This window comes from Zea mays, chromosome 2 (genome assembly GCF_902167145.1).
Source record: "Zea mays cultivar B73 chromosome 2, Zm-B73-REFERENCE-NAM-5.0, whole genome shotgun sequence".
Lineage (NCBI taxonomy): Eukaryota > Viridiplantae > Streptophyta > Magnoliopsida > Poales > Poaceae > Zea > Zea mays.
The window spans coordinates 134,330,971-134,358,051 of NC_050097.1; the positions used below are offsets into that span (position 1 = coordinate 134,330,971).

At 44.1% G+C, this 27,081-nt stretch overlaps 1 protein-coding gene across 1 annotated transcript; it reads left to right on the forward strand.

The window, feature by feature from the left end:
- Positions 1–14,708: 14,708 nt before the first annotated feature.
- Positions 14,709–15,543, forward strand: LOC101027139 (glycine-rich cell wall structural protein 2 precursor). Its single transcript, NM_001279626.2, has one exon. It carries the CDS (start codon positions 14,737–14,739, stop codon positions 15,313–15,315), a length of 579 nt encoding a protein of 192 aa, NP_001266555.1. The 5' UTR covers positions 14,709–14,736; the 3' UTR covers positions 15,316–15,543.
- Positions 15,544–27,081: the final 11,538 nt, after the last annotated feature.

Here is a 27,081-nt window from a genome sequence, read left to right on the forward strand (position 1 = left end):
GGAGTGCGGACGTGTGAGGGGGGTACCTTTCGGGCAGAAGCGGCAGGCACATAGCCGACCGCGGTAGGAGGCGGACCACGGGGAAAGAGTAAGTCCGGTGAGCATTTGCTTGAACCACAACCATTTCTTCGTCGTGATAGCAGTAGACGTGGCATCCACACGCCCGAGAGAGGCTCCCAAACCACTTCTTGGCCACCAATCGCCAGTGTAGGTGTGGAACGGTGCTGGCGGGGCGAAGACAAGCAGTTTCTGGAGGTTGGTTCGGATGGTTATGGAGCAGTCGGTGGGGTGGTTTCCGGGCAGTCCATGATGGATTTTTGGAGACGCAGAGCAGCACCCCCGACCTCCCCGAGCGAGGTCCGAGCTTTGGGTTGCAAGGCGCGCTCGCCCGAGATCTCCAGCTCGATTTGTTTATGGCGATGACCAGCTATGTTCACGTACTTATACTCGAGGTCAGGGTGCGGTGTTTGGTCACAGTCGCCTAACGGTTGACGATATACGCGGCAGCAAGTCCGCGGGAGCTGCCCGACGAGCATCGCGGAGAAGAAATCGCGGTCTGTTGAAGTCCGATCTTCCGTGGATCCAGCGATTTGTTCTACCCGCGAGCGCCCAGGTGCGGGGTGGAAGACGGCTGACAAGGCGGGTCCGACTTGTCAGCGCGGTGCGGACGCGGAGATGGGCTGCGCGGTGTAAAGCGAGATGGGCCAGAAACGAGGCAGTCGGCCCATGTAGCTCTTTTATTCTTTTTCCTTTTATCTTTTCTTCCCATTTTATTTTCTTCCTTTCTAGGTTTAATTTGAATTTGAATTTTGAAGTCAAACTTGTGCTACATTAATCTTTATTACTTTTGTGAAGTTAAAAGTACCATTTTTAGAAATATAATTATATTATTTATATTTTTATATCATTTCTCTTCTTCTCATTTTCAAAACCCTAATTCCCATTTAGGGTTTAATTCAACTTCTAATAATTATTATCTTATTGTTTTTATTTAATGCACAAACATATAACTCCAACATGATGCATATTTTTTTATCATTGTTTTAATTCATCTCTAAATTTTATGTATGCTCTTTTTATGATGCAAATATGGCACATGACATGAGGAGACCTCTCTATATTCTTTGTATACAAAATTGAGTATTACAAATCCTCCCCCCCTAAAAATAATCTCGTCCTCGAGATTTGTAGAAACGGGATGCAACCAGTTTGGTTTAGGAATCAAAAGTTTTGTTTCATGTTTTTTTTATACTAGCTAGTAGATGATTTGGAAAATATAGACATATATGTCTAGCCATCTATTAGGTCAGATGAGGTACGATTATGGCAAGTATAGGTACTAGGTTGTGGCAAGGAAGAGTATAATAAGGAAAGACTTCATCCTGAACTGTGGATCTTGATTCCGCTGGCGATTCAACTTGATCTTTGAAGTCTTGAGTTGATGCTTATCTTTCTTTGACGTGGTTGGTCTCCTTTGGACTTTCATCTTGGAGTTGCCATCCGAGTTAGGATATATGTGAGTAGGATGGATTATATGGTGTAGGTAGGTTAGAATCTCTTGCTAGGTTAAAATTGAGGGGTTATGCAACTATCGGATGGTTAAGGTAGTTGCATATGGCCAAGTCGATCTGTCATTCTTAATTTAGACCTGTTCTATAGGAGTAGAGTCTAAACTATTTCATCAGTATTATCTAACATGTTTGATAAGTCACTTTATATTAGTTCAGATCTAGGTTAGATTGGTGTGACTAGTTTGACTAGATAAGATCTAATTAATTTACATTAGATCATGGTTGTTAAACTAGGGTTGATAAGTATGCTTATTAGGAAAAGATGAAATAGAATCTTTTGAGATTAGTTAGATTTATTAAGATGAGATAAAATATTTTTAAGATAAGATGAATCTATTAAGATAAGAGAGAATCTTATTAAGATAAGATGGATCTATGAGGCTTGATATATTCTAGTGGGGGTATTCTTAATTTGTACAATCCTCTTATGATTTTTTTATTTATTTATATTTATGTCTATATGTATATGCAGATGTAATTGTGGACATTACTCCACAATTCATCACACTCAATCAAAGATCCAAATCAGAAAAGTATCATAAGAACAAGCATTCAAGCATATAGATACTTATATAAAAAAATAATTTTGTTTTTGTTCTTAACAGTAGGTCTCTATTTCTAAAAGTCACTTAATGTAAAGGATTTCAAAGTGTGAAATCCACATTTGTCTTAAGAATGAAAAAGGTAAGAGTAATCAGAGTAAGGCGGAAATAGATGAGAAAAGATTAAGATGAGTTTAGAAAAGAATCAGAGTAAGGTAAGTAAGTATTGGTTGTCCAGTTCTATCTAGGTTTCGTCCTACAGTCAACATTCCTCTGATACCACTTCTGTAACACCCGGGTTTTAGGGGTCCAAAGCCCGGGCGTAAACATAATCACCAGGTGTGCTGGGACCAAGTCTCACACATATGATGAATCATGGCACAGGATCGAATGTCACAACTTTACTACATAACAGGAGTTCTATACAAAATAAATAAATAATTACATTATATGGAGACAACGGTCCAGCAACCCAAAGTTGACTGGGAGACAACGGCCTAGACCTCTCACGAACTCGCCACAGCATCCTCCATGCGCCTCATCCTGTGGTACCTAATCTTGACCTGTGGGGGGTGTGAGACAGCAAGAGTGAGCTCACATACGTTCATCGCTCAACAAGTTGTGGGGAATAATGTGTATGAACTTGCCAAAGGTGGGAGCTCATGTGAAGTGTAAGACTTACCAAAGAGGATGGCTGAAGCTGAGCATTGCTTTTAAAGTTGGTCAAAATTTTATTAGCTATTACTAAGTATAAGTAAATACCAACCCAATTAAATAGTAGAACAGAAGTAACAACATCACCTGCGATGCAATGCATATGACAAATTGAATTTAAGTTCCATAGATTAATCATGTGAGTGTCCGAGCCGCTCATGACCGTGAGCACGGCTAGTATACCAGTTTTACACTCTGCAGAGGTTGCACATCTTTACCCACAAGTCATGCTACCCATCTGCCAAGGGATCGCGACTTCCCATACACCTCTACCGAGGAGGCGAGGCAGGGTAACACTACGAGGCCATTACAAAGTTCCACTAGCTTCAGAAAACCCGCTACAGTTTATAGGAAGCTCCAATGCAGGAATCCCTTGCAGGACCGCCATCGCAGCAAAATCCTCCTGAGGGCCTCCCTACACTGACCACTCCCCTACTGCCCTTGCCCCTTTCGGGTAAGGTAGTCTTCCACTAGCTTTCCTAATTAATCGGCCAAGGGCGTCCCATTAAACCCTTGTGGTAGCACTGTTTTCCCGGGTGGTTCTCCATGTTCCAATTAACATAATGATCTTATCATGAACGATAAATAACAACGGATAACAAAAGTATAATCATGAGTAATGTATCTTCATACCCAAAACCACATAAAGCACTAGCAAGTACTACCCAAAAAGTTCAGTGGTAACAAGGTATAAAGATAATCAAACTAGGGTAACCTATTGGGTCCCATCAAAATTAACCTATGCAGATCGTTATGATTAATCAGAACATGGCTGGGTAAAAAGAAGTGATCAAGGGCATAACTTGCCTGGGATTTGAGATTCCAGGTACCAGGATGATCTTCAGATTCTCGTGACCTCACTGCTATTCGTAGCAATACAAACAAACATAGTATATGCAAAATTAACATCACACCAAACATAAGCATAAACTGAATAATAATGATCTACGCGTTGCTATGAGACTCACACAATTTGAACGGATCAAATCAGAGTTAAAACGAAGGAGTTATGAATTTCTAAGTATTTTATGTGTTTTGTACAAGATTAAATAGAATATAAAATTTAATGTGACTTTCATGTCAAAACAGTGGCACCAATTGATAAACAATCTTATTATAACATTATAGAAATTTAAATGAATTGATTTGGACTTCATATGCATTTTCTATAAATTAAACAAGTTCTATGGATTGTTTTTATATTAAAAATTCGTTTTCTAAATCATTTATCCACTTTAAATGGTCTCTGGACTGCACGTGTATTAGACAGAAATGCAGGGGTCTCGGTGTGAAAGATTCCAAGACACAGGGCGCCCCTGTCACGGACGGCGGTTTGGATTCCTGAAAACCCGAGGGCTTATCTGCAAAATGCACAGGCCGAAGGGGTGTGAGTTGTTTCTGGCCGCACGATCTGATTTGGACGGTGCTGATTAGATGGCATCAACACCGAACCGGTATGCGATCATGGCCCCAGGATTCCAGATCAACGGTCAGATCGCAATAATGAAGGGCGCGGTATCGTTGTAATCTGGAGCGTTCATCATTCAACTAACGGTCCATGCCTATCCTAGCCGAAAGGGTACGCGAGAGCAATCTGTGTCGTCCATCCATCGAACAACGGCCCCTGCGTTCTTCTTCTCCCCCAGACAGAAGCCACGGCGGCGCCGCCTCGGTCACGGCGGAGATCACATCGGACTTCCCCAAATTCGAACTCCGTGCAAGCTACACGAGCCCTAAACGAGCTACACGTAGAGGAGGAGTGCGGACGTGTGAGGGGGGTACCTTTCGGGCAGAAGCGGCAGGCACATAGCCGACCGCGGTAGGAGGCGGACCACGGGGAAAGAGTAAGTCCGGTGAGCATTTGCTTGAACCACAACCATTTCTTCGTCGTGATAGCAGTAGACGTGGCATCCACACGCCCGAGAGAGGCTCCCAAACCACTTCTTGGCCACCAATCGCCAGTGTAGGTGTGGAACGGTGCTGGCGGGGCGAAGACAAGCAGTTTCTGGAGGTTGGTTTGGATGGTTATGGAGCAGTCGATGGGGTGGTTTCCGGGCAGTCCATGATGGATTTTTGGAGACGCAGAGCAGCACCCCCGACCTCCCCGAGCGAGGTCCGAGCTTTGGGTTGCAAGGCGCGCTCGCCCGAGATCTCCAGCTCGATTTGTTTATGGCGATGACCAGCTATGTTCACGTACTTATACTCGAGGTCAGGGTGCGGTGTTTGGTCACAGTCGCCTAACGGTTGACGATATACGCGGCAGCAAGTCCGCGGGAGCTGCCCGACGAGCATCGCGGAGAAGAAATCGCGGTCTGTTGAAGTCCGATCTTCCGCGGATCCAGCGATTTGTTCTACCCGCGAGCGCCCAGGTGCGGGGTGGAAGACGGCTGACAAGGCGGGTCCGACTTGTCAGCGCGGTGCGGACGCGGAGATGGGCTGCGCGGTGTAAAGCGAGATGGGCCAGAAACGAGGCAGTCGGCCCATGTAGCTCTTTTATTCTTTTTCCTTTTATCTTTTCTTCCCATTTTATTTTCTTCCTTTCTAGGTTTAATTTGAATTTGAATTTTGAAGTCAAACTTGTGCTACATTAATCTTTATTACTTTTGTGAAGTTAAAAGTACCATTTTTAGAAATATAATTATATTATTTATATTTTTATATCATTTCTCTTCTTCTCGTTTTCAAAACCCTAATTCCCATTTAGGGTTTAATTCAACTTCTAATAATTATTATCTTATTGTTTTTATTTAATGCACAAACATATAACTCCAACATGATGCATATTTTTTTATCATTGTTTTAATTCATCTCTAAATTTTATGTATGCTCTTTTTATGATGCAAATATGGCACATGACATGAGGAGACCTCTCTATATTCTTTGTATACAAAATTGAGTATTACAGGCTCCATACGACGTAGGGCAACTCCCTTATCCACTTTCCTGCGAACTTTTCATTTTTATCGAAGACTTTTTTCCTGAGTGCCTCTAATATCATCCCGTTAGCTCTTTCAACCTGCCCGTTGGCTCTTGGGTGTGCCACCAAAGCATATTTGATCTGAATGCTTTTTTGTTCGCAGAAATCAAAGAACTCTGAACTTGTGAAGTTGGATCATAGGTCAGTTATGATACTATTTGGTATTCCGAATCTGAATATTATGTCTTGTATGAATTCCACGGCCTTAGCTGAAGTTAAAGAAGCAATGGGTTTGAACTCTATCCATTTAGTGAATTTGTCGATTGCTACCAGTATATGAGTGTATCCTCCTTGAGCTTTCTTGAAAGGTCCAATCATATCCAGTCCCCAGCATGCGAACGGCCAAGTTACTGGTATGGTCTGCAGTTGCTGCGCTGGTAGATGTTGTTGTTTTGACAAGTACTGGCAAGCTTCGCACCTTTGAACTAACTCGGCTGCATCACTTTTTGCTGTTGGCCAATAGAATCCCGACCTGAAGACTTTCCCGACTAGTGTCTTGGATGCTGCGTGTATTCCACATTGCCCACCATGGACCTCATCCAGAAGTTACTTCCCAGTAGATGGGAGAATGCATTTCATGAGGACGCCCGATGCGCTCCTTCTGTATAGTGTTTCCCCAATGAGTGTGTAGTGAGCTGACTGTCTAGCGATGCGCTCGGCTGCATTTTTGTCATCTGGTTCCTCTTCGTTCTTTATATATCTGATGATCGGCTTCCTCCAGTCATCAGAATCTGACTCTAGCTGGCTCAAGGTATTACATTCTTCTGCCTAATCTAGTGAGATGCTTGGGTGTGGTATTTCTTGAACAAAGACTCCAGGTGGGACCTGAATTCGACTGGATCCTAGCTTGGACAATACATCAGTTGTCGTGTTTCGATCTCTCTCTATATGGTGAAATTCCAGACCTTCAAATTTATCTTCTAGTTTCCGGATGGCAGTGCAGTATTTTCCCATGGAATCGCTCGAACAATCCAATTCTTTGTTTATCTGGCTTATGACCACCAGAGAATCTCTATATACCATCAGTCTCTTGATGCCCAGTGATATAGCGATGTTCAGTCCATGAATCAGAGCTTCATATTCGGCTGCATTGTTAGAGGCTGGAAATAACAACTGAAGGGCATATCTGAGGTGCTCGCCCCCAGGTGCGGTAAAGAGGATCCCCGCGCCTGCTCCCTGCAGCTTTAACGAGCCATCAAAATACATTTGCCATACTTCTGTAGTTTCTGGATTATCTAGTACTTGTTGTTCAGTCCACTCTGATACGAAATCAACCAGTGCTTGAGTTTTGATGGCGGTGCGAGGTCGAAATTCAATGTCATGAGATCCCAGCTCGCAGGCCCACTTGGCTATTCTGCCAATGGCTTCTTTGTTGTAAAGAATATCCCCTATCAGAAAACCAGTGACTCCTATGACTTTGTGGTCGTCGAAGTAGTGACGTAGCTTGCGTGCAGTTAGAAGTACTGCATATAATAGCTTCTGAACTTGAGGGTATTTTTTCTTCGAGGGACCCAGAACTTCACTGATGAAATAAACAGGATGTTGCACTGGGTAGGCATGTCCTTCTTCTGCTCGCTCGACTACCAACGCGGTGCTCACCATGTGAGTCCTGCAAGAGATATACATCAGCAAATCTTCAGCTGGTTGAGTTGACGTGGCCCGTCGTGGCGGTTTCAGCACTGGTGGTGTCGTCAAGAACTTTTTCAATGCGTCTAGGGCTTCCTGTGCTTCTGAGGTCCACTGAAACTTGTCCACCTTTTTGAGTAACTTATAAAATGGTAGGCCTTTTTCTTCCAGCCTGGATATGAATCTGCTCAGGGCTGCCATACATCCGGTAAGTCTTTGAACTTTCTTTTGTGATCGCGGTGCCTCCATCTTCATGATAGCTTCAATCTTTTCTGGATTAGCTTCAATTCCCCGGTGGCTGACAATAAACCCGAGTAACTTTCCTGCTGGTACCCCGAAGACACATTTCTCGGGATTAAGCTTCCATCGATATTGCCATAGACTGTTGAAAACCAGCTATAAATCTTCAATGAAATTTTCTGAATTTTCTGTTTTGATCACCACATCATCCACATAAGCTTCCACACGCTTGCCCCAGTGATCGGCTAAGCATGTTTGAATAGCTCTCTGATAAGTCGCTCCAGCGTTTTTGAGGCCGAACGGCATGGAGGTATAGCAAAAGGCACCGAATGGAGTGATGAACGCTGTTTTTTCCTCATCTTCTTTCGTCAAGCTAATCTGGTGATACCCAGAGTAGCAGTCCAAGAAAGACAGCACAGAACATCCAGCGGTGGAATCTACCACCTGATCTATCCTAGGGAGCCCGAAGGGATCCTTTGGATAGTGTTTGTTGAGATCCGTATAGTCGACGCACATGCGCCAATCCACTTTATTCTTTTTAAGTACAAGAACAGGATTGTCTAACCACTCGGGATGTAACACCTCTCTAATAAATCCAGCTGCGACCAAGCGAGCCAGCTCAGCGCGAATGGCCTCTCTTTTGTCGGGCGTAAAACGACGTAACTTTTGTCGAATAGGCCTCGCCTGGGGGTAGACCTTCAGTTTGTGCTCGGCCAGTTCTCTCGGGACTCTCGGCATATCCGCGGGTTGCCATGCGAATACGTCTCGGTTATCTTGCAGGAACTAGACGAGCGCGCTTTCCTATTTGTCGTCCAGGCTAGAGCTGATGATGGTGGTCTTGCGTTAATCAGTGAACCCGAGGTTGATCCTTTTGGTTTCTTCAGTCGGCCGCATAGAGGTCACGGCTTGAGCTTCATTTGCAGGTACTGCAAGGTCTTCCTCAGGCTTAGAGTTTGCCTGCACAGAAGAAGTCGCCGATGGTTTGGTGGTGAGGGCCGCCTGGATGGCCACTCGGAAACATTCTGCGGCGCTTTGGAAGTCAGCGCTCACAGTTATGATCCCTTGCGGCCCTGGCATCTTCAATATCATGTATGTGTAATGTGGAATGGCCATGAATTTCGCCAATCCAGGCCTCTCGATGATGGCGTTGTACCCGCAGTCGAAGTTTTCCACTTCGAACCTTAGGAACTCGGTTCTGTAGTTCTCCGAAGTTCCGAAGGTGACCGGTATGTAGATGTGGCCCAGCGGGTATTCTCCTTCGGTCGGCACGATGCCGAAGAAGGGAGTTTCTGACTCGTGGAGCTCTTTGAGGTGAACTCCTAAGCCTTGGAGTGTCCGGGGGAAGGTGACGTTGATGCTGCTCCCCCCATCCACTAATACCTTCTTCACCCTCCTCTCTCGGATCACCGGATCGACGAGGAGTGGGTATTTGCCTGGGTGGTCGAAGTTGAGCCACTGATCTGCCCGAGTGAAGGTGATCGGGTGCTCCGACCATCGGTACGGAGCGGGTGGACCGGTGGTCGCCACCAGTATTTGGCGATCGTTGAGCTTTTGTTGTCTTCTGTTCTCCTGCGATCCGTGTCCGCCGAAGATGACGTTGACCTCTCTATCGACGCGCGGGAAGGCTCCACCTCCTCCTTCCTCCTGTTGCTAGAGTTGTCGCGGTTCTCCTGGTCCTCCCCGCGGCGGAGGAGGAGGTAGAGGTTGGAAGGGTCGGCCGTGCCCGACGAAGTGCTTGAAGTCTCTGCAGTTCCGAAGGGTGTGGCGCATGTCCTTGTGGTAGGGGCACTAGGCGTCGAGGATGTCGTCCAGTGTGCGTTCGCCTCCACGAGGTCCTCCCCGGGCGCGAGAGGCGGGTGGTCCGGTGGCGTGAACTTCTTCGCGAGGCCTCTTCTCCCAGCGTTTGTCGGGTTGCTGGTTCATATCGCGTTGTGGTGCCGCTGGTGCAGGCTTCGCTCCTCCGATGAGGTTCTGGGCTCGCTCGTCAGCGGTGATGTAGAGATCGGCTTCCCGGAATAGTTGCTCGGAGGTAGTCGGCGCCTTCTGTAATATGGTGCGGACGAAGGCCGAGTCGTTGGATCCTCTGTAGAAATCCTCGATCACTGCTGCCTCCGCGACCTCGGGGATACGATTTCTCATGGTCTAGAACCTTTTGAGGTATGACCGGAGAGTTTCGTCCCCCCGGCGCTTGATGGATTTGAGGTCCCATGGTTGCGCCGGTTTGTCGGAGAGGGACTGAAAGTTGGTGGTGAAGCATCGACTGAAGTCGCCCCAGTCGTCGATGCAGTGTTGGGGTAGATGTCGCAGCCATTGCAGCGCGTCTTGCCCGAGGACAATGGGTAAGTATGCGGTCATTACATCCTCGGTCGCCCCGGCAGCTCGAGCAGCAGTGGTGTAGACGGCCAGCCAGCCTCCTGGATCCTGCTTAGGTTCATATTTGTCGACATTGGATACCTTGAAGTTAGGAGGCCATTGAATGGCCCTGAGGCGTGGAGTAAGTGCAGACACTCCACACGTGTCTTCCTGTCGTCGGGGATGATGTCTGTCCCGGGGAGGGGAGTGGTTGTCGTGGTACCTCGACCGTCCCCGGGTGGAACCGCCAGTCGAAGTCGTTGCCGACTCAGTCCTAGCGGCCTGACTCCGGGCTGGGATGTCGTGGTCCCTGTCGTACTCTTCCCGGTGGTGGATCTCGTTCTTGTGTCGTCATTCACGCGAGGCGTTGATGGAGCTTCGCGCGTCCTGGCGACTGTTGATGGCGTGTCGTAGATCGTTCGGCGGGTGAGCGAGAGGTAGAAGGTGATTGGCTGCCTGAGTGAACAGCCGCCAATAGCCCTCGGCGTCGGGAGTCCGAGGGAGCCCATCAACTATCCGAGCCAATACCCCTCCGACTTCACTTGGCGTGTTCCTGAGCCCGTCGGCGATCACGTCGTCGGGAATTCCTTCATTCCCTGAAGACACGTTCCTCCGGAGTTTCTCCTATCTCTGAGACCTTGTCTCGCGATATAGGCTGCTCCGGGTCCCGCTCTCCGGCCTCGTGATGTCGCCGGATATTTCGGCGTCGGTTCCTTCGTCGGTGGGATTCCCGCTAAGGAGGTTCCTCTCCGGGTGCAGTCGGCTCGTCGTCGGAGACGGGGGGCAACTCTACTCTCCCGATGAAGAGGACGTCGGGGTAGAATGGTGTAGCTGTCATGGCGATCTTCTTTCTGCTCTCCTTTGAGGGCGGAGGCACAAAAAGAACAACTTGCTTCCTCCCGGTTTTACTTGTTTCTTTCTTCCTTGTGATTTGTGTCCATTCTTTCGTCAGAGAGGTAGATAGTGGAGTTCTCCGGGTCAGCGGGCCCTCGGCTCCTAGCTTGCTGAAGGCGATCTTTTTTCGGAGTGCTGGAGGTTGCGCTTTTCCCTGCTTCACCCCAATATTTTCAAAGGTTGTTGGGGGAGACTTCCTCCTTGGCGGATCTGCGATGCGATGTAGAGTTCCTTCCTCATCCGCTACAAATGAGATAGTTCCGAAGCAGAACACGGATCCGGGGCGGAGGATGATCTTGTGCTGGAAGGTGACGGCCATTGAGCTAGCTTAGATCGGCGACACACCCCCTACATGGCGCGCCAGCTGTCGGTGTTTAGGGTCCGACCGCACACCCGGGGTTGCCCCTCAAGGTGTTTTTTAGGAGTAGGATGGCGTTACCGACTGTAGCTCGATGGTTCGTGCAGGGCGCACGAGAAACTGTGAACAATGGTGTACAGGTTTGGGCCGCTTAGAGATGCGTAACACCCTACGTCCTGGCGGGAATGTTTTATGTGGCGGATTACAAGGGAACTCTCTAGTGCGAGGAACGTAGAGAGTTGGGGTAGATGGCTGGGTAGTGAGATCGATCGTTCTGAAGGGGTGCCCCCTAGGCCTTATATATTCGACCGTGGGGCATTACATGCGGATATGATAACAGCATGCACCTAAATGATAGTGAATCAATTGAATCTATCTTCATATAGTTCCGCCGACCCATCCTCGCTTGGTTCCGTTGTACGGGGTTCCAGCGCGGGAAGGTCGGGTCACTGTTGTGATTACTTGCTCGAAGTCATCGGGCCGTCTGGGCTCGCACCGATCCGGCCTTACGTCAATCTGCTTCACTGGTTGTTCCTCCCCATGCCCACGAAGGGATGACCTTACGATTTATTGGGCCCTTGGGCCTTTCGTGAGGTCTTTTATCCTTCCAGTGGACCCGGGGGATATCTGTCCCCCACAGCCGGCGACGACGTGGGGGCGCGGCGCAACAGGCATGGGGCGAGTGAGCGGGCAGTGAGCGAGTGGGAGAGAAAGAAAACGACTCAGATGACATGTAAAACAACTTTGCCGAGGGTCCGCGATCTACCACTAGGCAAAGAGTTTTTTATTTTTTAAAAAAAATAAGCTTTGCCTAGTGCCCAAGATCCGACATTGGGTAAAAGGTTTTTTATTTTTTTTAAAAAAAATATACCTTGTCGATTGTCCCTCGGCACCACTCGGCAAAGTAAGGTTGTACCGAGTGTCCATCGTTGACACTTGGCAAAGTATATTTTCATTTTTTTCCACCAAACTTTTGGTGGTGTCTTCCTACAATATGTAGACATACATGTTTGATTTTGGCACAATTATAAAAGTGTTTGATATAACTATTAGATTTTGTTCGTTTAATTGAATTTCCTTAGGTAATTCAAATTTGAACTGTAAGTCACTCGAAAAATAGAAAATGGTAAATGAAAAAATGATATTCATATTATTTAGCATAAGTTACGACCTATCTCAAAAACAGACCAGAATTATCGAGCACCATGCTCATGAAACAAGACAGCAAACTTTCAATCTAGTGGTTTTAAAATTGTATAAAACACAAACAAATTCCAAAAATCATAAAACTTGCCGAGATGTCATGATATCATATGTAGAGACTGTGATAAAAATTTGAAAGTGTTTCGTGAAAGTTGTCCCGCACTATGTGTAGAAATCTAGCGACCTTCACAAGAAGTCATAGAAGTTCAATGTAGACTGGCTAGGTTTCTACACATAGTGCGCTATAACTTCCACGAAATATTTTCAATTTTTATCACATCATGTACCTATGATATCAAGACATGTGGACAAGTTTCATGATTTTCTGACTTTATTTATGATTTATATAGTTTTAATACAACTGAATGACAAGTACACGGTCTTGTTTTGTGAGTATGATGCTCGAAAATTTCGGTCTTCTCCTAAAATAGGACTTAACTTGTGCTAAATAATATGAATAAGATTTTTGCATTCACGGTTTTTCATCTTTCGAGTGAATTGTAGTTCAAATATGAATTATCCAAGGAAATTCAATAAAACAAACTAAATCAAATAACTATAGCAAACACTTTTATAATTGTGCCAAAATAGAACACGTATGTATACATAATGTAGGGACACACCACAAAAAGTTTGGTTGGGAAAAAAGAAAAGAATAAAAATATACTTTGCCGCATGGTTTGCCCAATGTCAGCCGGGCAACACACGGCAAAGTGGCTCTCGCAAATGTAACGGACGTCAGATATAGACGGCTGCTGATGACACTTTGCCGAGTGTCGCCGTTCACCGACTGTTTGACACTCGGCAAAGTTGTTATCGCCGAGTGTCTTGCTCTCGGTATACACGTTCGTTGCCGAGAGTGTTAATTTGCCGAGTGTGGCACTCGGCAAACAATTCTTTGCCGAATGCCCGACAAAAAGCACTCGACAAAGTGCCGATCACTCGGAAAAGAGCCAAATTCCGATAGTGCATCTTTCATGGCATAAAACTATTTGAATGAGTTTGTACTTCTCATGGCTTCTACGTAAGTAGTGGGATATCATTTAAAGTATATATCCTGACTAACATATATCTTGGCTTGCTCTAATATAACGGTGGATCATCAAGCACAAGCTCATTTCTGATTTTGGTCCACTCCCATTCAACTACTGCAAGTCGACGTTTAGGGGTTGAAGCCTTCGCGTATTGTTTCTCTACTAATACAGCTTGCATTGTACTAATTAATTAACCTTATGAGTTGTCTTATTTCTTATCGAGATGGCCAGGTACACATAGGAGAAGTCCATGACTGTCTTGTCAAAGTCGTTGCGAAAACCTAGAGGTCAGCTCTACAATAATGTCATGTGATCAGGGGATGCATGTGATGATCTTTCGAACATCATGCATGCAGTTCGTTAAGACTTCATGCATGCAGGTCGTCGTTTACTAGTTATTATGCTGTTAGTATAAACAGGGGGTCACATTACTATGGGTGATCTCGTTATCTTTTGATTGTCGTGTCACCAGCTGTTCATGCTTCACATGTTCAAATGCATTGTCAAATGCATTTGTCATGAGCGAGGTATATTTGAGTTTATTGTAGTACGCATGCTTTCTACAAGTTTTTGGACTGTAGAAATTTATCCCAAACCAAAAGCCAAGGAAAGAAACTAATGTTCAAGCTAACTGAGGGCCAATAATCCTTGCCAAAATAGAAAACCAGTCTTCCTTTTGTTCTCAGGTCGAGATTGTCTTTTCGATATGATTCTATTTTTTTCAGTTTTTCGTGTGCAAAACATACAAATATTTTAAATATCAGACAAAGTCGTCGAGTCACTAAAATTTTTCACACATTTATTGTCGATGCATATATGTCCACAAATCAGTAATGACTCGAGTGGCATGGACAACTTCACTGTATATGGAGACCAAGAATACAAATAACTGAACTACTTAAACCGGAGCAAGCTAGCAGCTTGCTTGAGTGCTAAAACTTTGTGCCACCAATTAGCTGACCATCTATAGAGAGCGTAACACGTACTACTACTGCAAAGACAATTCTCGTGACATATACTCAATAGTCAAGTCAAGAAGCTCATTAACTACAATACATTTTAAAAGCCTCCACTTGGTATCCTATGGGAACACCACTAGCTTACGTGCATGCTACGAAGGTAAACCCTAAACCCTCATGAGCATGGGATCAAGCACTATAAATACCAATGCAGTATTCAGTTGAAACTCATCACAACTCAAGCACCTATATAGTAGTACCTCATAATGGCAGGCAAAAACCTAATACCATTGGGGCTCATTATCCTCATGACCATGGGATTAGCCAATGCTGTTAGGGTGGTTAGATACTCTAGTGCCGATGGTACTGGCACAGGACAGGGAGAAGGTGGTGGATATGTGAATGGCGGGGGATCAGGGTCTGGGTCTGGCACCGGATCAGGTGATAGTGGTCCTTATGGTGCACATGCAAGTGCTAGTGGGGGTGGTGGAGGGGGTGGAACTAGCCAGTACGGTGGGTCTGGATATGGTTCTGGGTCAGGGTCAGGGTCAGGATCTAGTACATATAGTCAAGGAGGGTATTCTGGTTATGGAGAATCTTCTAGTGCTGGTGGCATCGGTGGGGGTGGAGGTGGAGGACAAGCTGCAGGCGCATGGAATTCCAATGCTCAAGGATCCGGTAGTGGAACTGGTTCTGGCTCTAGCTATGCTAACAGGTATTGGTACGGATCAAGTGAAGCAGGTGCAAGTGCTAATGGCAATGGTGGTGGCACAGGAAATAGTCAAAACGGTGGAAGTGGTGGTGGCTCAGGTGCTGGATCTGGGTTTGGCAATGCCTACCCCTAATTTCTATATCTAAGTCAACCTATAGTTGGAGCCCAACAGTATTTGTCATTTCAAGTTGTGGTATTAGTTAGTTTGTTTGTACCTCTATTACACTTTTGCTAGAACTAAATAAATAAAGGGCCCAACTATTCTAGTAATGGCAGCAGTTTAGTGTGAGGTTCAGCTTGTAAGAATTTGTTGTAAACATGTCAGTCTATGAATGAAATAATAACTTCCCTTTAGCAACTACTATAATAACTCTACCCTACACCATGCAATTTCACATGGTTGTGTTATAGCTATACATACGATTGAGTAGCAGCGATTGTATGAGCCATATAGCTCGAATCGAAGTAGACCTATATTGGCCCTAGTCTTTTTGAAGTAGACCTAGATTGGCCCTTGTCTTTTGCCCTTGCACTCAAAACAGATATATAATCCATCAATTGTGCAAACAATCCTGATCATGTTATGTTCGCATATCAATCAAAACATTATATTGCATGAAAAAACCTGCACGAACACTTCCTCCTATGGATGAATTAAAGAGATGTGCATATTGTAAGTGGCATAATTCTTTTTCCCATGCCACCAATGATTGTAATGTTTTTCGTTGACAGATACAATCGGCCATAAATGAGGGCCAGTTGTCTTTTCAAGAGATGCAAGTGGACACAACCATTTCCTGTCAATACAATAGAACCCACATGCAAAAAGGTCTCGGTTCGGCCCGAAATGGCCGATAAAGGCAAAGGCGAAAACAACGTCATTGGTGATCCTCACACGTCAAATATATCACTATAAGAGATTGCTCGAAAGGCTCCATACATGAAGACTAACAAGTCCGGAGGCGCCGGGGGTAGACTCAATTGAGGAGCCAAGCACAGCAACCTGACCCGAGCATCGCGGACAGTCTGGCACCTACGTGCGGACGGTCCGGTGCTGTAACACTCCAAAATCCTATTGTGGATAAATTAGGAAAACTCATTTCATGATTTAAATAAATGTGTTTTCAAATAATAGATTACCTAAAAAATTCTTATGTGAACTATCCTTTGTGTTAAATATTTATTCCCAAAAAGAATTAAGTTAAACTATCTCTTAATATATATTTTACATAAGAAATTATATCCTTTTAAATAAATATGTGAAGATTATAAATTTATTTTATTATACTTCTAAAATGTGTCTATGTGTTTGAATTATTTTCTTTAATAATTATTATTGTAAAACATCTTACATAAATTGTTCCTACTATTTTTCATTTGCTTGAATGGATAAATTAATTAATAAAAATGCTTTGCATTCATGTTGAGATTTTGTTTGTTGCACTTTATGTTTGAAATAAAAAATTTAACTCATCTCTAAATTAGACTTGAATTTTACATTTAAAATAGAAAGCAAAAATTAGAAATATAAGCTAATATAATGGATCAATGTGTGTTTGGTTAGTTTGTTTGTACACGACGTTCTTTAGGTAATGTTGATACAAATTAGGATATCGCAATAAGATAATTAAGAATATACTCCTTTCAGCTCGCGTGTAACACCAAAAAATTAATTTAAAATTTTAAATAAAAATATATTTTAAGATTTATTTAAATTGAAGGACTAATATGATTAGTACAAATTAACAACAATACTAATGCAATAAAAGAGATAAGTTAGAGTTCCTAACAAATAGGATAGGATTATAATAGATAAGTTCCAGATTAGATCCATCATGTAACAGATTTGGTTTCGAGTTTGTTAGAGTTCCTAATATATAGGATATGATTGTAACAGATAAGTATCAGATTAGATATATCATGTAACCACCCACCTCCCAGCCTATATAAATACATGCCACCATAACATCTCATCCATAGCCTGGCAGCAGTCACCGCTCGCCGGTGGGCCTGCCATCGCGGGCAGGATGCCGCAGCCCCGTTCCGGCGTGAACAGGATCATGCGAGGAGAAACGGCACTGGTCGTTGATCCGGTGATGCGCTCACGATTAAATCTCAAATACCCCATCGTGATCGAAAATCGTAGTCGTTGATCTCGGATCTGTTGGCCGAGATCAGATCAAGGGATCCTTTAATCTCGAGCATTGATTTTAGATCCGACCATTGTGATAGAATACCGGTTCAGGTGAGATAAGTCTCTGATCCCTGTCATCGTATTTGGATCCCACGGCTAGCAATCTACCGTACCCATTCGCCATGTCCATCTTTATAAAGAGGCCCTCGGGTTTCTTTCAAATCAACCCGTCATCGAACCAGTTAGGAAATAATTAAAATTGAGTCCCCGATATTTATAAATTTAACCCCACGTTTTCTAGAATTAATGCCCACAGCTTAGAGTTTAAATAAAATGAGTAAATTACTTCAGAAAATGTTTTCTAGTATAGAAATAATCCCAAAAACTTGTTTAATTCATAAATTATTCATTTTAATTCCTTTTTGATTCATTCCAGTTGCATTAATCTCATATTAATATTGTTTATCATCTAGTAACCTTGTATTACCATGAAACCTATGGTTAAAATCTTGTACCTCATTTGTTTTATAATAAACACTTAAAACTTCGAAAAATCATAACTTTATAACCGTAACTCCGAATTTAGTGATTCTCGAACCTACGACCTCGTAGCAGCGTATAGAATATTCTTATGTTGTCTGTTCTCATGTTTGGTGTAATATTATTTTTATGTACTCCTTGTCCATTTGTATGTATTGCTACGAATAGAAGTGAGGTCACAAGTCACTTGAAGACCAAGTTGGTGAAGTACCTGGGAATCTCGAGTCTAAGTCAAGTTGTGCCCTTGATCACTCTTCTTTACCTAATAATGTTCTCTGTTAATCATTGTGACATGCTCAGGTTAATTTGATGGGACCTAATAGGTTTCCCTAGTATTGTTTATCTCACACCTTGCAAACAAAAGAACTATTGGATAGATTTGCTATTGCTCTATCTGGTTTTGGTAAATTAATGTTACATTATGATCATATTCCAATTCTGATATTGTTTTAATTATTGTTCATGATAAGATCATTATGTTAATTGGAACATGGAGCGACCACCAAGGAAAACAGTGCTACCACAAGGGTGGTATGAGACGCCCTTGGCTGACTAATTAGGAAAGCTAGTTGTTGGGGGCCTTCGGCTTCCGAAGGACCTCAAAAACGTGATTTAACAATGTTTCTGGAGTATAATACATGAGCAGGTACCTTCGGACTTGGACCCTTCGGACTTGTCAAAATCACAGTATGAGGAAACACAAGGGAAACGAAGGATGGAACAGAGCCGAAGCTGTGCGTAAGGGAGCTTCGGCATAATGACAGGAAAAAGGAAACCGACTTAAAGAGGAAAAGGCTATCTAGACCCCGACGAATTACTATAGAGTTATTAGCAAATGCAAAGGGCCTGGATGTAATTTTACATGGGCTGCGACCCGTGCCTATAAATAGATGAACAGTACTCTCGGACTGTTCATGCTAACTAGGCATTTGCTCTTGCGTCACGCTTGTACTCTTTATCTTCCTTCAAGCCGAAGGTACACTTGTAATGAATTATTATCTTTACTTATTTATAGTAATAAAATAGAAATAATACAATAATGACAACATATTTAATTGTTTGTATTGTTTATGTTTCGTATGACTTCCTCTTCATTTTTATGTGTCGTACTTACGAAGGTATGCTCTTTTATAACCTTCGTCTGAGAGTCATTATATCCTAAGAGAAATAATGCTTCGAAGGACGAAGGACTTTAACGTTTAACATTCTTTATGTTGCCTTGCTCTTAAGCCGAAGCATTTGAGAGCAAGTCACCAACATTGGCGCCCACCTCCGGTGAACCCTTTTTGACCACCTTTGGCAAGCATTACCTTCGTCATGCCGCCAAAGAAAGCTTCAGCAACAGGAGCTGCCGCTCTGCAGCCGCTGGACCCGAACCAGGAGACCCTTTCTCTTCGGGAGGCCCGAAGCCAGAAGAGGAAGGCTACCAATCCAACGCCTCAGGAGGACGACTTGGACCAAGAAATCAGGAATATGGAGATACTGCATCAGCAGGTGCAAAGGAAGAAGGAAAAGATGGCTCGGCTAACTGACCTACAAAGGCAGATAGACGAAGCCTCTGAAGAAGTTCGTCATCTTACTCAAGATGAGCAGAACCGAAGGCCACAGTACAGAGAGCTTCACCAAGAGGTCTTCGTCAACGAGGAAGATTGGTATGAGGATTTCCATCATGGAAATTTTGCTTTTGATGATGCTTCTCCTCTGTCAGCAGAACTGCAGGCTACACCTTGGCCCCCGTCCTACAAACCACCTCAGCTCCCAATGTATGACGGACACTCAGATCCGAAGCAATTTCTGATGAGCTACGAAGCAACCATATCTTCATATGGTGGCAATACTGCAGTCATGGCGAAATCCTTCGTCATGGCAGTCAAAAATGTTGCACAAACCTAGTATTCTTCTCTTCGGCCAGGAACAATTACATCATGGCAAAAGCTGAAGGACATGCTCATCACCAGCTTCCAAGGGTTTCAGACGAAGCCGGTCACTGCTCAAGCTTTGTTCCAGTGCACTCAGGATCACGAAGAATACCTTCAGGCGTATGTCCAAAGGTTTTTACAACTGAGGGCACAGGCGCCAATGGTGCCCAATGAAATTGTTATTGAGGCCATGATTAAGGGGCTTCGGCCAGGACCTACAGCCCAATACTTCTCCAGGAAACCCCCTCAGACCCTGGAGAAACTGCTTGAGAAGATGGATGAATATATCAGAGAAGATAATGACTTTCGACAAAGAAGGAAGGAAGCTTACAGATTCTCTGAAATGACCAGGGGCTTCGGAGGGAGAGTCCACCCTAGGCACGTCCGATCTATTCACTCTACTCAGAATGACGACAGGGGAAGTCAGCAACAGAGGCCGCAGTATTCCTCCCAGGCTTCGGGGCAGCAACAGAGCTATCCTCGGCCCCCAGCTCAAAGGGGCAGAGGCGCTAGGGGCTTCGGAGGAAGGTTTGGGGATCAGCCCAGGAAAATTTATTGCCTATTCTGCGGTGAGGACAAGGTCCATACTACCAGGATGTGCCATGTCACCATCCAGAAACAGAAAGAGATAGCAGAAGCTGCAACCCAACAGAGCCAGCCGAAGCAGGTTATGCATACTGCTTTGTACCACTCACCATACATTCCAGAGTATGTGGGTAACCATCCTGCAGTTTATGTTGCTTCGGCAAGCCAACCTCAGGCATCTTGGCAACAGCCCCCACCTCCACCACCAATGCAACCCGCTTATCCCCAAGGCCAGCAGCCAGAAGGGAGCCAGCACAATCATCAGCAGCGAGACTTCAGGGAGCAGTCCAAAGCTCGCACAGTCAACAGTACTGTGCCAGAATCGAAGCACATCTACTAAGATATATCCTACCTCTGAAACAGTTTTTACATTTGTTATTATTTACCTTTTTCAATAAAGAGCAATCATTGAAAACTTAGTTCTTTTGTTGTTTTCAATTTCTTGTAATAGCTTCGTCATTATCATAATGTAATATACCTTCTTCAAAAATCGACGATGTTCCAAAAGTTTTGACGAAGCAACAAAAAGTTGTTTTAAGGAATGCATCGCAAGTTTTTGTCGAAGCGATAAAAGTCGTTCTTAAGGGAACGTAGCATAAGTTTTCTGCTCAAAAGTCGTTCCAAAGGGAATGCAGAGCTTACAGCGAAAAATAAACGTTGATACCGCCGAAATAAAAGGCGAAGAAGCTCCTACGGGAGGCTTACAGCGAAAAATAAACGCTGATACCGCCGAAATAAAAGGCGAAGAAGCTCCTAAGGGAGGCTTACAGCGAAAAGTCAACGCTGATACACCGAAAAATAAGCGGTGAAGCCGAAAAATAAACGGCAAAGAGACTGTGTCCTACTGTGGGAACGTATGTGTATCTTCGGCACAAACATCATTTGTCATATCATAGCATCATTACATCATTCGCATAACATGACATCATACATCACATTGCATCAATGGCATAATAAGGGAATACGATGATAATCTTCGGAAATTGTTTCAAAGAAATTGTGCCAAGGCACAAAATAAAGTTTGAAGAAGTACAGTTTTGTCAACTTCAGTATCAGAGGAGATCTATTGTTTACAAAGCATAATATTGTCACGAATACGGATATTCTTCACGAAGCATGAAAAGAAGGGAAGGTGTTTTTTCACCAAAGGCTTAAAAACGGTATGTATGTAAAGTTTCATGCATCGTAAAGAACTGAATTATACATACAGCTTATATATATTACTTTCAAAACTATAGAATATTACATACTTTGTTCAGCAAATATTACATCAGTACTCCGAATGTTTTTACAGCAATAGCTAGTCTTCTCTTAGAACTACTTCCGCGGCTTCGTTTAGAAGTTGAGTTACAACTTTGTCCATAATAGCTTCGGCCATCTTAATAATTTCATCTTCACTTTTTGCTTCGGGGTCGGTTTGTGACTCGAAGGACTCCGGGGGAGGAGGTAATTCGGCTACGATACAAAACATGAATAAGCCCGAAGTCACAAGAATAAAACATAAAGTCAAAAGCAATTAGACAATACCTATCTGCCTTTCAATTTCTGCGGTTTTTTCGACCGCCTTCGCTGTTTCTCTAGCGTCGTGGGTATCTTTTTCACTCTTTTTTATAATTTCGTGGGCCATCTCTCGGCCACCATTTTCCCAGATGTCGGTAAAAACTTTCCGCCAATCAGGCTTGCCTCAGCCGAAGGGTCTTTTGTATCTTCAATAGAAAACGCAGCTTCAGCTTGGGCCAAAATCTTCACATGATCGCATCCTGTCTTCTCTAAGATAGCCGCAATTCCCCTAGCACCTGAGAAGGCGCAGACATCTCCGCGGCCACCCAAAACTTTCTCAAAGGCTTCGGCTTCTCCCTTGATCCATTCGATTGGACCTTCGGGATCGCCTACTACGAAGTTGTCCTCATTTGAGTATGCCCCAATACTGGCAAAGGTGGTTTTTATCTTTTCTACACATGCCATAGATTTTTCATAGCATCTCTCTTTTGAAGAACGAAGCTCCACAACTGTCTTTTCCCAGTAATTTTTCCAGTATTCACTGGCGTCTCGGTCAGCTTCGGCAACCGCACATTTTATTTTTTCTTCTGCCAGCTGCTTCCGAAGATCTTCAATTTCGCACTTCTGGGTCTCAGCTTGGGCTTTCGAAGTAGCCTCGTCTTCTTTTATCTTGCTTATCAATGAGTTTAATATTTTGTCTTTTTCAAGACCTTCGTTCCTCAGCTCAATTACTTCGGAACGAAGGTTATTCAAGGCCATGGTATATCCCTTGTCTTCAGCGCTTTTTTGCGCCCTGAGGGCGTTGCTAAGAATAAGGCCCTGCAAAAGAAGTATGGTGTTTAGTATAAGCAAACGAAAAAAATCTTGTTTTAAGCACTAAAATTTTATTCTCTCACCTTTAAGCTATTGTACGCTAAGTTGTCGGCCAATTCATCTTTTGATAACACTGAGAGCCCGTCTTCTAGCGTCGGGAATCCGAAGCTTCTTCCCATCTCCCGGCAGACAGAGATCTCCTTGCTGTCTGGGAGACAATATAAAAAGTCTTCTTCTCCGCTGCCATTGAAAATCAATGCCCCCTTCGGATATTTCAATTTTTGGGCATAGAACTGAGCCTCTTGCTTTTCTTTTACAGTCAACTTTTTCCCCGAAGCATGTCGTAAAATATAATTGAAAGCTTCAGAAAATGCTTCGGGGGTGGCAGTGGTAGTTTCTTCAGTCAAAATTTGTTTTGCCGATTCTGTTTCTTTTCCTATGGTTTCCAAGGATTTCATCTTGGCAGGTTCTGAAGGCCCAGCTTCAGTCTCAGCTTGGTGCTTTGTAGCTTCGGCCTCAGAGGCTGTTGTCTCAATTTGCACTTTGGGAATTTTGGCAATTTTCTTTGTATTAGTGCTTGAAGACTTTATTGTCTCCAATACATCTAGAACATTAACCATCCTTTTTCTTTTGGGGGTCATTGCTGGACCTTTTTGGGTTTTTGGTACTTCAACTTCTGCCGAAGGACTTAAAATTTCTGATGTCTTTGTCCTCTCAGCTCTCGGCTCTTCAATTTTTTCAGCCTTTGGTGTTGCAGTCAGCTTGTCAATTTTCTACGCAGGTGTAGGCTCTTTGGCTTCAGCAGCCGAAGAGGTCTCACCGACAAACTCTGGCACTATGGTCGGTTCAATGAAGCGTGGTCGGTGAGTAAGGACCTTCACCTTTTTTCTCTTCGGTGCACGCTCGCTTGGAGCAGCTGAAGCATCATCTTTCCTGGAAGTTGTATCTTTTCTCTTTCGCCCCCGTAGCGGGTAGCGGTAGTCAGGGTACATAAACCCAATAGCATCAAAAACTCGGTTGAGCCTTTTCTTCTTCCGGCCTCCGAAGGCCGCAGATAACGCAGTATCTTCTGCCTTCGAGTATGGCCCAAGCAGTTCATCGCTTGTAGCTTCAATGCATTTCAACCAATCATCATCTGGCTCAACAAACTTACCTTCGTATCTGAAGGTGAACTTCATCCTAATCAACCCACCTTCGTCAGACTTGGTGATAGTCTCCTTTGGCATTTCCCACTTTTCTACAAGTGGCCATACTCTGAAGGCTATATGCTCCTGGATTAACTCTCTTGTCCCGATGAAAGAGCAAACCACGCCGAAGGCCCTCTAGCATTCTTCGGCTGCCTCGTCAAGATCCACCTTCGGTTTCCGGAGGCCGAAGCGCTGCTAGATAGGGCGCATGATGATATCTTTAATATCTTCTCATGCCTTCAAATCGTTTTTTACATAGAACCATTCCTTCATCCAGTCTCCGAGCCATCTCTTTCGAAAAGTTGGCACGGGACAGCTTGACCCAGAGCGAGCTCCGAAGCTGTAACAGCCAAAATTGTTATGATATTGCTCTTTACCCCAGGGTTTTGTCTCATATAATAGCTCGTGAATATTGCAGAAACTTTTTGCATTTGGCTCCAAACCCTGGCTCTTTACGGCCCATACGAAGATTCTCATTCTTATGATTGCTTTGGGAGTAAGTTGATGAAGGTAGACCTGATATATCTTCAGAACTTCAACCACAAATCTGTTTAAGGGGAACCGAAGCCCAGCTTTAAAAAAGCTTCGGAAGATCACGACTTCATTCTCTTCGGGAGTAGGCACAGTCCTCTCTCCGTCATCTGCCCTCACAGTAGACATGTCTCGAAAATATCTCCCCCTCATGTTATCAAGATGACTCTGTTTAATACTTGATTTTTCGAAGACTGTGTGACTTGGTCGCCACGGTCGATCTTCGGAGTCTTCACCCCCACTTTCTACATCATAACTGTCACTCTCACCGGTATCTTCAGATAAGCCTTCTAAAATCTCTCTAGTAATCTTCTCTGTATTTGTTCTTGCTATCGATTCAAGGAAGCCCAGATTCTTCTCCTCAGAAAGGCTCAGTTTCATTTCAGCAACAGCTTTCTTTTCCTGAGACATTCCTTTGAAAATGCTGAAAACATGCTCTTAGGGCCGAAGCTAAAAAATCTAAAAAGCTGGTCAAGCGTTTGTAGGCAAAGAGCTATTTGAGCAGGCAAAGCAGATGGCAAGAAAGCGTGCCAAATGAGCTGCGGTCGTATCATATTTATACGCCTAGGGCATTGCAAGTGGGAGGGTCCCGCTTGTCATTGACTGTTGCTATTCTAGCAAAGGGAAGGTGTTTTTTGGATCTTCGGCTTAGGGCCTTCGTCCATATCGCAATCTGAATTTATCATCCTAACAAATTAATATTGCGAGGGGCTACTGCTGGGGGCCTTCGGCTTCCGAAGGTCCTCAAAAACGTGATTTAACAATATTTCTAGAGTATAATACATGAGCAGGTACCTTCGGACTTGGACCCTTCGGACTTGAGTCAAAATCACAGTATGAGGAAACACAAGGGAAACGAAGGATGGAATAGAGCCGAAGCTGTGCGTAAGGGAGCTTCGGCATAATGACAGGAAAAAGGAAACCGACTTAAAGAGGAAAAGGCTATCTAGACCCCGATGAATTACTATAGAGTTATTAGCAAATGCAAAGGGCCTGGATGTAATTTTACATGGGCTACGACCCATGCCTATAAATAGATGAATAGTACTCCCGTACTGTTCACGCTGACTAGGCATTTGCTCTTGCGTCACGCTTGTACTCTTTATCTTCCTTCAAGCCGAAGGTACACTTGTAATGAATTATTACCTTTACTTATTTGTAGTAATAAAATAGAAATAATACAATAATGACAACATATTTAATTGTTTGTATTGTTTATGTTTCGTATGACTTCCTCTTCATTTTTATATGTGTCGTACTCACGAAGGTATGCTCTTTTATAACCTTCGTCTGAGAGTCGTTATATCCTAAGGGAAATAATGCTTCAAAGGACGAAGGACTTTAACGTTTAACATTCTTTATGTTGCCTTGCTCTTAAGTCGAAGCATTTGAGAGCAAGTCACCAACACTAGTGGAGGACTACCTTATCCGAAAGGGGCAAGGGCGGTAGAGGAGCTGCGTATAGGGAGGTTCTCGGGTCGATCATGTTGCGATGGCTTTTCGGACAAGAGATTCCTATATTGCCCTTCTCAGAACCCATAGCGGGTTTTCTGAAGCTAGTGAAATTTTGTAAAGGCCTCGTAGTGGATCCCTATCCATTCACCTCAGAAGTGTCTAAGGGCCTTGTAAACCCTGGCTAGACGAGATACACGACTTGTGGGTAAAGATGCGCAACCTCTACAGAGTATAAAACTGGTATATCAGTCGTGCTCACGGTCATGAGCGGCTCGGACTCTCACATGATTAAATTATGGAACTAAACATAATTTGTCATTTGCATTGCATTGTAGGTGTTATTATTAACTGTGATCTCTTATTTATTTGGGTTGGTATCTACTTATACTTAGTAACTACTAATAAAATTTTGACCAACTCTAAAAGAAATGCTTAGCTTTAACCATCTCGATTGGTAAGCCTTACACTTCACATGAGCCTCACTCTAAGTGAGCTCATGGACATTATTCCCCACAACTTGTTGAGCGATGAACGCATGTGAGCTCACTCTTGTTGTACTCACATCCCCCAGGTCAAGGACAAGTACCACAAGATGAGGAGCATGAAGAATGTCGCGATGAGTTCGTGAGAGGTTTAGGCCGTCGTCTCCCAGTCAACTTTGGTTGCTGGATCGTTGTCTCCGTATGATATAATTATTTAACTATTTTGTACAGAACTCTGTTATATATTAAAGATGTGACATTCGTTTCTGTACCATGAGTCATCATATGTGTGAGACTTGTCCCAGCACACTTGGTGATATTTCACGCCCGGGTTTTGGACCCCTAAAACCCGGGTGTGACAGGTGCTCAGACAGACGGTCCGGCTGACTTAGCCAGACAGTCCGCCCATGGCCAGAGGCGTCAGCGTCCACACAAAGCAAGGAAAGAAACGCAAGGGCAAAACACACATGGTCGGCTGGTCAAAGCCAGCCCTACTTTTGATCGGTTGCTCTCCAAATATGCTAACAAGAAGGTCGTTCTATGTGATCGGCCAACAATGAAACCCTGGTCACCTGCTAAAACAAAACTTTCGAACAAAATGGCCCGAAAGGTGACACAACAAGCATCGCCTATTCATCATGTGATGCCAGGATGCTTTCCACCCGCCTACTCATCGTTGATATATTGTCCCATTCAAATATGGAATAGTACGATGATGAACCCATGGTATGTGCGCACTCCCTTTGTCTATTC

Excerpts from the sequence above, each read along its gene's own strand:
- LOC101027139 (NM_001279626.2), top strand. The coding sequence starts at position 14,737 with ATGGCAGGCAAAAACCTAATACCATTGGGGCTCATTATCCTCATGACC.